This window comes from Sphaeramia orbicularis, chromosome 3 (assembly GCF_902148855.1).
Source record: "Sphaeramia orbicularis chromosome 3, fSphaOr1.1, whole genome shotgun sequence".
Taxonomy (NCBI): domain Eukaryota; kingdom Metazoa; phylum Chordata; class Actinopteri; order Kurtiformes; family Apogonidae; genus Sphaeramia; species Sphaeramia orbicularis.
In genome coordinates, this window is record NC_043959.1 from 20415989 (window position 1) to 20428467 (window position 12479).

Here is a 12479-nt window from a genome sequence, read left to right on the forward strand (position 1 = left end):
ACAGAGGTAGGGAAAAGCTGCACAACAGTGGGGGGCTTAGAGGAACTAGTAAAGTATCTGTAAGTTTCACTTTCACTCTGTGCATGTACTCATTATGAGGTCTGGTTGTGATGCGTGGTTCCCCACAGGTCAATGCACTAGTAATAATCATTATCATAATAATCATAATAAACAAGGAAAACAAGTGGTTCAGGGCAGAAGAAACCCCACCCCTCACATATATTGTAGCTTATTTTGGCATCGATCCAGCTGATGATGTCATGTCTATGCGTGTGCAGATGTCAGCATATCAGTTGCCTCTATATATGTGCCAAGTTTGAAGTAAATTGAAACAAAATTGATGTTTTTATAGACATGTGAAATTTTGCCCATTATAAGTAAATGAGAGAAGAAAAAGATTTTAAAATTCCTTAAAATTTAAACTTTGACTAGGGCTGTGCAATTAATCGAAATTCAATTACAATTTCGATTATTACACGCAACGATTACAAAAATTATGTAATCGAGAAAAAACGATTATTAATTTTGAGTTGTTTTAATTCACGCGCACGCAAGCTACCATGAGCTGCTCTGCCCCGCCCCCTCTAAGCTACAGCTGCCAGCTAGCCGGCAGGTCCACCCCAAGAGGAAAGTTGTACCTGGCGGTCTGGAAAAATGGCAGGAGAATCACAGCAGAAGTGCTTGGTAAACAAAAAAGGCAAGTCAAATTCAATTGTATGGAATCACTTTGGGTTTGATGAAGAAGACGAAGAGCAAAAACACATCACGTGCAAAAAGTGTTTCGTAGTTGTGTCCGCACCGACCGCTAACACAACAAACCTTTGTAACCATCTAAAGTTTAACCACCACCACCTTTATTGTAATCTTATGAAAAACTAAAACGCATAAAAACAACTTCGTCCGCAATGCAATCTTCAGTCTCCGAATCTCTTTACGCTCCAACTCCTGTATTAACCTAACCCTAACCCGTATAACCCTGACGTACGTATTCTAGATGGCTGATGTATACAGAAGGCCTGAACTGAAACCTCACGGCACGCCACTGAATTTACCATGTTTCATACTACATTGAACATACTTGAATTTATAATTTGCACTTTACGTGAGGTTTTTTTTGTTTTTTATTGCTACGGTTCTATGGCAAGTCTATGCAGTTTAATTACAGTGCACTATTTATTTACAAAAGGAAACATACTTGAATTTACAGTACACTTATTTGCATTCAAAGATTTTTTTGTTTCGTACAAAAGTGAACATACTTTGTTTTAGTGGTTAAAAGCTTTATTTATGTTTAAGGAGTATATTTTACATTGCTTTGCAAGAAAAAAATAAACAACTTTAAGGTTAACAAATAATCGTTTTTAATGATCGTGATTTCAATTATTGCTAAAATAATCGTGATTATTTTTTTTTTCTATAATCGAGCAGCCCTAACTTTGACCTACTTTTCCAAAATGTAATCACATCTATTCTGGGTCACTGGCAATCTGTAAACCCAATTAGGTATGAATTCAACCAGTAGTTTTGCTGCTGGAGTGTTAAAGAAACAAACCGAACCAAAAACAAAACCCCTTGCCTCCTCTTTTGGGGTAAAAATGGACAAAGAAGCTCAGTTTGTAGGAATAATAATTGACTGAAATGGTTAAGTGAATACTATCTTTTTTTGGCTCAGATTATGGGAGCAGTCTGTGCAGGTGTTGGTGTCTGTGCAGTGTGGGTTCACCTGAACCCTCAGAGATCAGTGCGAGTGTAAACAGCAGCAGGAAACTGACACAAACACTAAACCACAGTAAAGCCACATCAGCTGAGCTCCTGCTGCTGTTTCATCAGCCTTCGTCATCCTCCTCCTCCTCTGCAGCATCTGCAGTCGATCCCTGGTCTCCCAGAGTCACCGTCTGACTCCGCCCCTTTAGAAAGTCCCCTTCAACCCAAGGGCACTACGGCAGCGTGGTGCCTCGGTCGCCGCTGTGGACTCGGCCCGTGTGCGTCACGACCTTCTGTCGACATCACACGCCGTCCGATGACTCAGCGAATTGGATGTGGATGTTTGTGGAAAAATAAGATGTAGCTGTGAGCGACTCATCCCTGCTCATCGAGGCTTTGAGGAAGTGACTGTTAAAGGCTCAGATTGGACAGAGTTAGTGCAGATGTTTGTGCGTTTATCGAACATGAGCAGAGCAGGTGGTTTAACACAGGTTTGGGTGTGGGCACAGTGGTAGCTCAATATGTGTATTTATATGTAAGATGGTGGAATTGTTCTATGGAGGCCAGGATGCACTATGTGGACAAAAGTATGTGGATGGTCTCATATCCACTATATGGACAAAAATATGTGGACACGTTGAATTCAGGTGTTTCTTTTCTAACAGGGGTCTGGGATACAAAACAATAATGACTGATGTCATAATATGGTTTTATATTGGAATAAATATCATTGCATTGGTTAGTTTGGTTTAAATTGTTATCTTTGCTTCCATAACGCCTCAGAGATGGTTTGGACTTAAACCTTGTGCAGTGTTCAGATTTTTGTTATTCAGCCATTGTTGGTGGGTGTGGTGGTCCCACTGCATTTGTGGGTTTTTAATTCAAATTAATCAAACAATATATGTTAAAATACTTGGCAGATGTTTACTTCATCCCAATTACAAGCAACATAAAAAGCATATATGTTTAATATTTGCCTTTTTTCTTTGCTAGATCACATTTATGAATTTAAGTGCTACTCGTTTTTAGTTTTTTTTTAATAAAATGTAATACAATCAAGATATGAGAGAGAAAAAAATCATTAAAAAAAATAATCATCATTTGTCTTTTAATAAAAAATGAAAACGGGTCCCACAGACCCAAACACCATACAAAGGTTAATTTCTGTAAACATTGATTTGTTTTATTTTTTATCCATGACTATGATATTAAATGTTCTTCCTCTGAGTTTCTATAATATTTTTCATGCTCTGACTGTAAATAATAATTTTCTACCACAACTAACCACCTACTTTTTTCACATCTCACTGAGGAAGACAAATCTAACATTAAACTTTAAGAAAACATTGATGTTTATTAACTATATGGACAAAAGTGTTGGGACACACCATGTGTACAGCTGTAAGATGTCCTGTTGATGATGATTTGACATAAAAACATCAATATTTCCTTAAAGTTTAATGGATGATTTTTGTCTCATAATCTTGAGGAATTTCTTGAGCTAAATTTATATCGTTCTGAGACCCAAGGAATATAATTTTTTGGCTTGTTTTGCATTAAACAGTTGACTTGGAAAAAAGCATAATGCAACAGTTTTTTTAGATGCAATTTTTATTTTTATTTTGTCCTTTGCAGTGGACAGCTTTCCTTTTTTTATGAGTAAAGCTGTGAAACTCTTGTCCCCTACAGAGGACAAAAATGCATTGCTGGATCCATCCATCCAGATTACATATAAAGCTATTTTTGATCACATTATGAACTTGTCACTTTTGGCCAATGTCAGATATTCTTATAACTAGGTGTTAAACATAAACACATAATAGTCTCTAATCTCATCGTCAACGTGTCATTTATGGTATAGAAAGCAACAGAAAAATGATCCTACTCGCAGTAAAAAGTCCCATTTGAAACCAGATGGAATGCGATCTGAGGTTTAATTTTGCATCTCGAGGTGAGAAATTCCTGAAAGTAGGAGGTCAAAAGGCTTCCAGAAGGTCCACAGTGTGTGGATGTATAGGTGTCATGTTCCCTCCGGGGACTGGAATGTACCGACTACAGCGACATTTATAGCTCCGGGGAAAATAAAAACAGTCCCACCAGGAACAGGAATCATGAAGGGGGAGGGGGTTCTGGAAATATCTCATAACACTGTAGTGAAACAGGGATGAAATGATGATGAGTTTAGATGTTACTACTGATATTATCGTGATTAGATCAGACAGTGGGGGATAAATAAGTACCTCAGGGCTTTGTATTGGGTTTATTATTATAGTGATACTCAGTTTAAAGCGTGTCTTTTTATTACACGGTAATTTCTTCCCTGAGGTGAAGCTGGATTCAATTAAAGTTTCTATCGTCAACTCTCATCTTCATTTATAATACGTTTTATTAAGATGTCACTGAGGTCTACAGAGGCTGCATCTCATCAGCCTCCTCCCACACTGATCATAGAAGCCCCAGCACATGTCTGGTTGTCACATATGGTTCAGATTTAGATTATTTCAGATGTTTTATTAGTATTATATTATAAGTACAGTCTGGATTGCTGATGAAATTTCTGGTCTGTGGTCTACTGGACATCATTTCCTGCTGTTGTGTTGTTCTCTTCAAAGCCTTCAAAGACTCTTTTATAGTCTGTCATTTCATTTAAATCACCTGAACTAGTTAATTTGATGATTGATATGTATTAATATCATCATGAGAGGCTGACTGATCAATCGATTTGGTGGAAATGATGTTTTACAAACTTATTATCAACAGATCTGATGGCTAACGTCAGACTTCTGAACTGGAATTACAGACTTCGAGTAAGAATAACAGGTTAACTTAGAATGTCCTATATTTTCTACTGTTAGTTTAGTGTCATATGTTCCTATTTTGACTTTATAGAGGCTCCAAATTTCCAAAATGCAATGTTTTCTTATTTCATGTGCACGAAATATGTGAAAAGTTATTCCAAATATAGTGTGCGTTTAAACTTATTGTAGTTGCTTTTCCATTGACCGTCAAATTGCGCGAATATAACTTGCGCATAAATATTTACCTAACGGAAAAAAGACAATTTCACCAAAACTCTCCTTTTTTGATTAAAAGTTTTTGCGCTGGCGAGAGGTGTTTTTTTTTTTGGGATGTAGCGCAAATTGTATATCACACAAAACTGCATTGGAAAGACTTTTTTCCCGCAACTAGAGTCAGGTTAATTTTAAAAAAAAAATTGATGTTGACGGATGTTACAAGTGAAAAAGAAGGTTTTTAAAAGAAACATGGTGCGGTATGTGTGGACACACCAGGAAACTTAATTTTTTTTTTTTTTTTTAATTTAGTACAGGATAGAGGGGTAATATGTAATAATAATGAAGATATCTGTAAATCAACACCATATTTACATTTGTCGCCATGTTTATGGATTGACTTCTCATGTCATCTCACAATAATAAATAAATCATCGCATTTGTGATTTAATGGAAGAACCGACTTTACGCACTTCTGTTTCTTCAACATTTAGTAAATATCGGTGAAGTCTTGCACAGATGTCCAATGGAAAAGCCACTATTAACTTTCTAATGTGCTTCAGGATGCTCTGCTGCGTCTTCCACCCCAGATAAACTGTTTACCCCCCTCATATGAATCGGTGTTTCCGTTTTCCTCTGTCCTGGGGGTGTTCTTGAACATGGGTGGTTTTCACCTGAACTCAATCTTCTTCTCACATGAAACTCTTGAGGTTGAAGTCTGCTGTAAAGTGTTGGATTATGTGACAGAATGGAAAGGTTTTGGGGCTGTTAAAACCAAACTGTTGCGACTTGTCTGCCCGTCCTCCTGTCTTTTATTCTCCCATCCTTCCCTCAGGCTTCTCCCCCTTCTGTAACTGACAGCTACCCATTTCACCTCTGTCTTAATTACACCTCTACCCCTCAATTCAACCACTTCAAAAGAAACCTATGTGGCACTTCCTCTTGCCGTCCATCAGCTGAGTGTGTGCATTGAAAGAATAGACTTTAATCCGGCTTCTCGGAGGCTTTTACATCTCCACATGTCACTCAAGAGTCCTGGTCTAAGTGTGCGTTGATGTTATGTGGGTGTGCAGAGGGTTAAACATAGCTCCGAGGCTCTGTGAGTTGAATGTGTGGTTGTGCGGTGTCATAAACGCTTCATGTGTGCGTCTATGGGTATGTACATGTTGAGGTTTGGGTCTTTGAAGTGCTCACACCTGTTGTCGGCCATCATGAGGTCTGTGATTCAGCCGATGAGTAGCACGGACGAAAGGCCACAGGTTTGTTTACAGAGAAAACACAAAGAAACAAAGGTCAGCGCCGTGTCACGCACATGTCAGGGTTAATAGACACATGGGAACTTCCTGCGATTGACATGAAAGCTGAAATCTCTATGTCTACTCTGTCATTAAGTGCATTTCCATGGCAAAATTTAAATACGTCACTATAAACTGTCTGACATATAAATTCCACTCGGTTGTAAGTATGTGTATAGTCAGTAGTTTTTATTACTTATTACTATTATTATTATTTAATATTGTTTGTCTTTTGCACTATCTTTATACGTGTACATTTTGTCTTGCACTTTGTTGCTGCCTTGACCATTGGATTTCCCCGTTGTGGGATCGATAAAGTCTAATTGAATCGAATAATCTAATAAAAAAAAAAAAAATCCCTCACTTCCTCAGTAGACTCACTGAAGCTGTTTTTTTTGCCATTATTGAAAAAGAATTAATGCACATAATGGGAGATAGAGACAATTTCTGCAACTAATTTCTGATATAGTTTCCATTAAATGGGTTCTATGTTGTATTGATATTCCAAACTCTCACCAGCAGGGGTCAGTCTGGGACCAGAACACACTTAGGACCAAAATCACCAACGAATCACTCACTGATTAAAATATAAATGTCATTGTTTCCACACATCTGTATTATGGTATCATCAAGTTTTCTTTTTCAAACTAAAACTCATAGATGCTTTAACAGTTGCTCCAAATAACAGTGTCTTATAATGTTCACGTGCTACATCAGCTGATTCTTTTGCGCCCCTTTGTGGATTTTGTTGATATTTGTGGTAATTTTTGTTTAGTTTGTTCATCATTTATGCATTTTTGTTAGATTTGATGAATATTTTGTCTATTTTTTGTTCGTTTTATTTACATGCGTCTAGTGATGTTGATGTAGTGCATCAGCTGATAGTTTACATTATAGCTCTGTTAGCTTAGCTCTGTTTTTAGACAGAAAACAGCCACAGTTTGTGTTGTCAGTAGCTGAACTAAAGATCTGTTTGGAATCCAACAAACAAGGTCAGTACTGTCACAGTTTAGTTAAAAGTCAAAGTCAGCTTTATCCTATGGACCTACTTTTGTGTTCTTAATAAAGCTAAAACGAATGAATATTGTAAATTTTTGCCATATGTGCATCGCATACAGAAAACTGGAATTACAAGACTCAGATCATAGAGTCGCGGAAAAAATTATTAGACCATCAAAAGTCATCAAAAACAAGGGTTATGCAATCAAGTACTAAGTACTTGTGTGTATCATGTGACTAAAACAGACAGAAAAGAAAACATGGAATGTCTAAAAGCACTGTTTTCGTCAGTACAATACCATATTGATGTAAGAACTGAAGTGATTTGGGTTATTATCAAGAAAACAATGGAAAATGGATAGATATCAGCTCTGAAATTAAACTGCAATGAGCTATTTTTGTTGTTATCATTATATTTGTCCAAACAAATGTACCTTTAGTTGTACCAGGCATTAAAATGAACAAGAAACTGAAGAAAACAAGGGGTGGTCTAATATTTTTTTCCCCTGATTGTAGTAGAAAAAACAAATAAAATATAACAATAACCAGCAGGAGGTTGAGGAGACAATAAATAGACAATGAAGGTGCAACAGTGAAGTTAAAGTAGTCTGAACAGTGGATTAGTTTATGGAGATCATAAAGAATTGAGTGAGTGTTATAACATTGCGTAAGTATTGTGTGGCATAAATGATACCACCGTGAATCCAACCCAGTGAAATACTACTATTTTTTTTTTTTTTTGTTTATTAGGTGGTGTTTTATTCCCATTAGAAGACTGTGAGAGTCTGTGGAAAACCACCTTAAGAGTCTGGAGGCAGGTTCAGCTTGAGGACTGTCTCCTCTACTACTGTAGACACTTAATGAGCAGCGTAGTATCAAAGTATTTCTGCCGCTCTGTGTGTGAAAACTGAGCGAGCGCTAACAGGAGGTGGGTCTTTTTTTAGCAGCGTTGTCACTTGTTTCAGATCCCTGCTGGAGGGAAACTGCTCTGACTTACACTTGTCAAACAGTTTACAGACGAACCCAACAATGTTCCAAATCACCTGCTATCACTTACTCCTAAGCAGCTCTTCTTCTAGTTCTTTTTTTTCCTTCTCCACAGCCTGTTGGGGCTTTATTCAGTCTCCCCAGAAATAGAAACTCACCTCTGTCGACACTTGAGTGAGGGGTTTAACCCTTTGTTGGACAAGTGACTATTTTTGGTCATTTCCGCACACATTTCAAGACAGTGACAGTTACAGTTAAAAATGTCCCGATCTGATCTACAGATCGGTATCAGCTGCCTATCTGGCATTTTTTAGAAGATCGGATAGTCAAAAAACATTTCTGAATTGAGTTTTCACAGAAGCCACTGTAGCATTTAAGAGTAGCCCAAAGTGCACCTTGGGATATCTGCCAGCCAAGCCTACACAAGTCACCACCCAGTGCATCCTTGGTTTAAGCTAGCAGACAAGAACATCATCTGGGTATTCCATGGGTTCTTGTTTATGCAAATTTTAAAATGGAACAGTACTTTGGCCATGACTGATGACATTTCATGAGAACACGAGAATGGAAGAACAGACAAGAACGTGTATTGAGAAACAGCTGAAGTCTTGTTATGTCCTGTAATAACACACTAAGGTTGAAATGTTGAGTATTTCTATGAGTAAGTAAAGTTTAGTACCTCCGAAAAAGGAACGGTGGAGGTTATGTTTTCAATGGGGTTTGTTTGTCTGTCTGTCTGTTAGCAAGATCACTCAAAATTTATGGACGGATTTGGATGAAATTTTCAGGAAATGTTGATACTGGCACAAGGAACCAATGATTACATTTTGGTGGTGATCGGGGGGGCGATTTTTTGTTTGTTTGTCTGTCTGTTAGCAAGATAACTCAAAAAGTTATGGAAGGATTTGGATGAAATTTTCAGGAAATGTTGATACTGGCACAAGGAACAAATTTCCTGAAAATTTCATCCAAATCCGTCCATAACTTTTTGAGTGATCTTGCTAACAGACAGACAAACAAACAAACCCCAATGAAAACATAACCTCCACCGTTCCTTGGCGGAGGTACTAAACTTTACTTACTCATAGAAATACTGAACATTTCAACCTTAGTGTGTTATTAGAGGACATGGTGATCGGGGGGGTGAGGGGACTGATCAGCCTTGGTGGAGGTCTGCACTCTCCAAGTGCTTTTCTAGTTTATAACGTGCTTTTCACAGATAAAAACCTCAAAGTGCTGTCGATAAAATGATAATATGAGTGCTCTATAAAGGGTTAAGCAGAAAGAGTTTGGCGACTAATTATGAACGAAGCTATTCAGATTATTCAGATGCTTGCTCGGGCCCCCCTACCCCCCCCTCGTCTGGTCCCTCCAGGCAGCGAAGGGTCTTTTCTGTCCCCTGAGAGTGATGTCAGCACGGCCCATTGAAAACCGCCGCCGTGCGCTTGGAGATGAATGCCCCGGCTGAGCACAATGGCCCCAATTTGAATACCACGCGGATATATGCCAGATCGGAGCCCCAACAAAAGACAGGGCTCCTCCGCTCCCATTCAACCATGTTGTTATTTTATGAGTCGTAAATTTGTTTCAACCATTTATGCCTTTTGTAGTTTTGGAGTGCTGATGGAGTTTGGAACACTCGGACGACCCGACGGGCTTGGCCCCCTTTGCGTGGGACTGTTTTTTCTTGACGTTGGCTCCTAACCGAACGGCGTGGTGTTGTGTGTTTGTGTTGTGTGAGTGCAGATCTACACCGACTGGGCCAACCACTACCTCGCCAAGTCAGGACACAAGCGTCTGATCAAGGACCTGCAAACGGACGTCACCGACGGAGTACTGCTGGCTGAGATCATCCAGGTCGTAGGTAAGACGAACACACGCCAGAGTCCAAAATCTGCACATGGAAGCAAAGTCAGATCATGTGACGGAAACGACAAATCTGACATCATTAGACTAAAGTTAACAAATACATGAGGATGCACGATATGGACAAAAGTATGTGGACACGTTGAGTTCAGGTGTTTCTTTTCTAACAGGAGTCTGGGATACAAAAAAATAACAACAAATGTCATAAAATAGTTTTGTACTGGGGTAAATATTAGTGATAAATAGGAAATATTGATAGTTATAAAGTATATGGACAAAAATATTGGGGCACATTGAATTCAGGTGTTTCTTTTCTAACAACAGATAAAGAATAAACAGTGAATTATTTGCTCTGTAGAAGCTCTCATATGTATTTCTGTGGACTCTACTTCTATATTTACAGTGACTGAAACAATACGAAGACAAACAAACGTGCAGAAATGTGTGCGTTTCTTGTGATTTGAAGGAATGTAAATAAAACGATATACACTATATGGACAAAAGTATGTGGACACATTGAGTTCAGGTGTTTCTTTTCTAACGGGTCTGGGATACAAAACGATAATGATAAATGTCAGAATATAGTCTTATACTGGGATAAGTATTAGTGATAAATAGGAAATATTTATGTTTATAAACTAACTATATAGACAAAAGTATTGGGACACATCATGTCTACAGCTGTAAGATGTCCTGTTCATGATGATTGGAGATAAAAACATCAATATTTGCTTAAAGTTTAATGGTAGATTTTTCTTCCTCAGGGAGATGTGAAGAAAGTAGATGGTTAGTTGTGGCGGAAAAGTATTATTTACAGTCAGAGCCCGAAAAATATTTTAGAAATGTAGAGATAGAACATTAAAAATCATAGTCATGTTGAGAGAAATTCAGTAAAAACTATCTCTGAGGCATTTTGGAGATAACAATTTAAACCAAACTAATGATATTTATCCCAATATAAAACTATAATTTGACATTTATCATTATTGTTTTGTATCCCAGACCCCTGTTAGAAAAGAACGTGTCCCAATACTTTTGTCTATATAGTGTACATAGTAAAAATATTGAGCTTTTTATAAAGAAAGAACCTACTTTTAGCTGATGAAAAAGTTAGAATAAGTTAAATCATGCAAAGAACATATCGTCACTGTCAGATGGAAACCTTGTAAGTCCATTTTTGGTCTTTTTTTTGTCATAAAATTGTTCTATTGGTCAGTCTTTACGTTGGCCTGATAGTTTTAGAAATATTTAATCAATGAAAAGTGTTGAAAACAACTTGTGACTACATTTCTTAAGTCCATTCATTTATTTAGAATATCCATCGTTTTTCCAGTTTCCTGAAAAATGACTGTTTTGGACAGAAGTTTCCGCCCAACAGTGACGATATGCTCCCTCTTTCCAGGAGTTACTTCCAGAAAAAAAAAAAAAAAAAGTTTGTGCAAAATGTGTATTTGCTCCAAAACACTGTCCTACCTTGAACAGATGGAAACAGATGCAATGTGTTATACAATTCTACTCATATAGGTGTGATTTTAATAATTAATTTCATATTAGCATGGAATAAAACACTACAGTAAGATACAGAAATGTGAAATAATGTGTAAAAACCTAAACTGACAAACAGAATGAAGTGATAAATACACCTGTGACCATCATGATATTGTAGTTAATGATTAATTATTCTACATCTGAAGGGTTTAATTATCTTTACATGGTCGTGTCATGGCACTAGTGTAGTATTAGTTTAATAGTTCATATAATACAGCTTTAGTCAGTGGAGATGAACAACAGAAATAAAACTGATATTTATATTTATGTTTTGAGAATAGAATAGAATAGAATAGAATAGAATAGAATAGAATAGAATAGAATGGAATAGAATGGAGCAACAAGGATGTACATGTGTATATAACAGTAGCATTGTTATAAAAGTAAAATGAAATAAGAAAAGATTAAAACTAAACAACATGAAATAAAATAATTCTTGGACATATTTAGATAAACTAAATCTACAAGGTGCAGATAAACGATACAGAATTATGTCATTCAAAGAGTTTCCTCTTAATATAAAGACATTAAAGAGACTTCTGTTTTACACAAACATGTGAACAGAGTCCCCTGAAGCTTCAGAAATATAAATACAAACATTCAGAAAAGTCATGAAAAGGCCTTTTTCTCTGAATCCACATCCCATTCTGTCTGTAAGAGGTAGTAAACAAACGGGAAATATCACCGTTTATGATATTATCTGTTCAATACAGTTCACTATTTTATGCACAACTATAATACCCTAAATGGACATTAATAATGGGACACATCATGTCTACAGCTGTAAGATGTCCTGTTCATGATGATTTGAGATAAAAATATCAATATTTCCTTAAAGTTTAATGATAGTTTTTTCCTCCGCAGTGAGATGTGAAGGAAGGAGATGGTTTGTTGTCGTAGAAAATTATTATTTACAGTCAGAGCATGGAAAATATTTCAGACATTTAGAGGCAGAACATTTACAATCAAAGTCATGAGAAAAAAAATGTCAAGAGAAATTAAGCGTTTTTTCCTGCTGTTCATACGTCACATATATCAGACTGAATTTGAATACAGAGACAAGTGCATG

General features: G+C 37.0%; 1 protein-coding gene across 1 annotated transcript in view; it reads left to right on the forward strand.

Moving 5' to 3' along the window:
* The window catches only part of nav2a (neuron navigator 2a), a 251125-nt gene that overhangs the window by 51146 nt on the left and 187500 nt on the right, over window positions 1-12479 (forward strand). Inside the window, 1 exon segment of the mRNA XM_030130568.1 lies at window positions 9743-9860. Within this exon segment, the coding sequence (XP_029986428.1) occupies window positions 9743-9860 (118 nt within the window).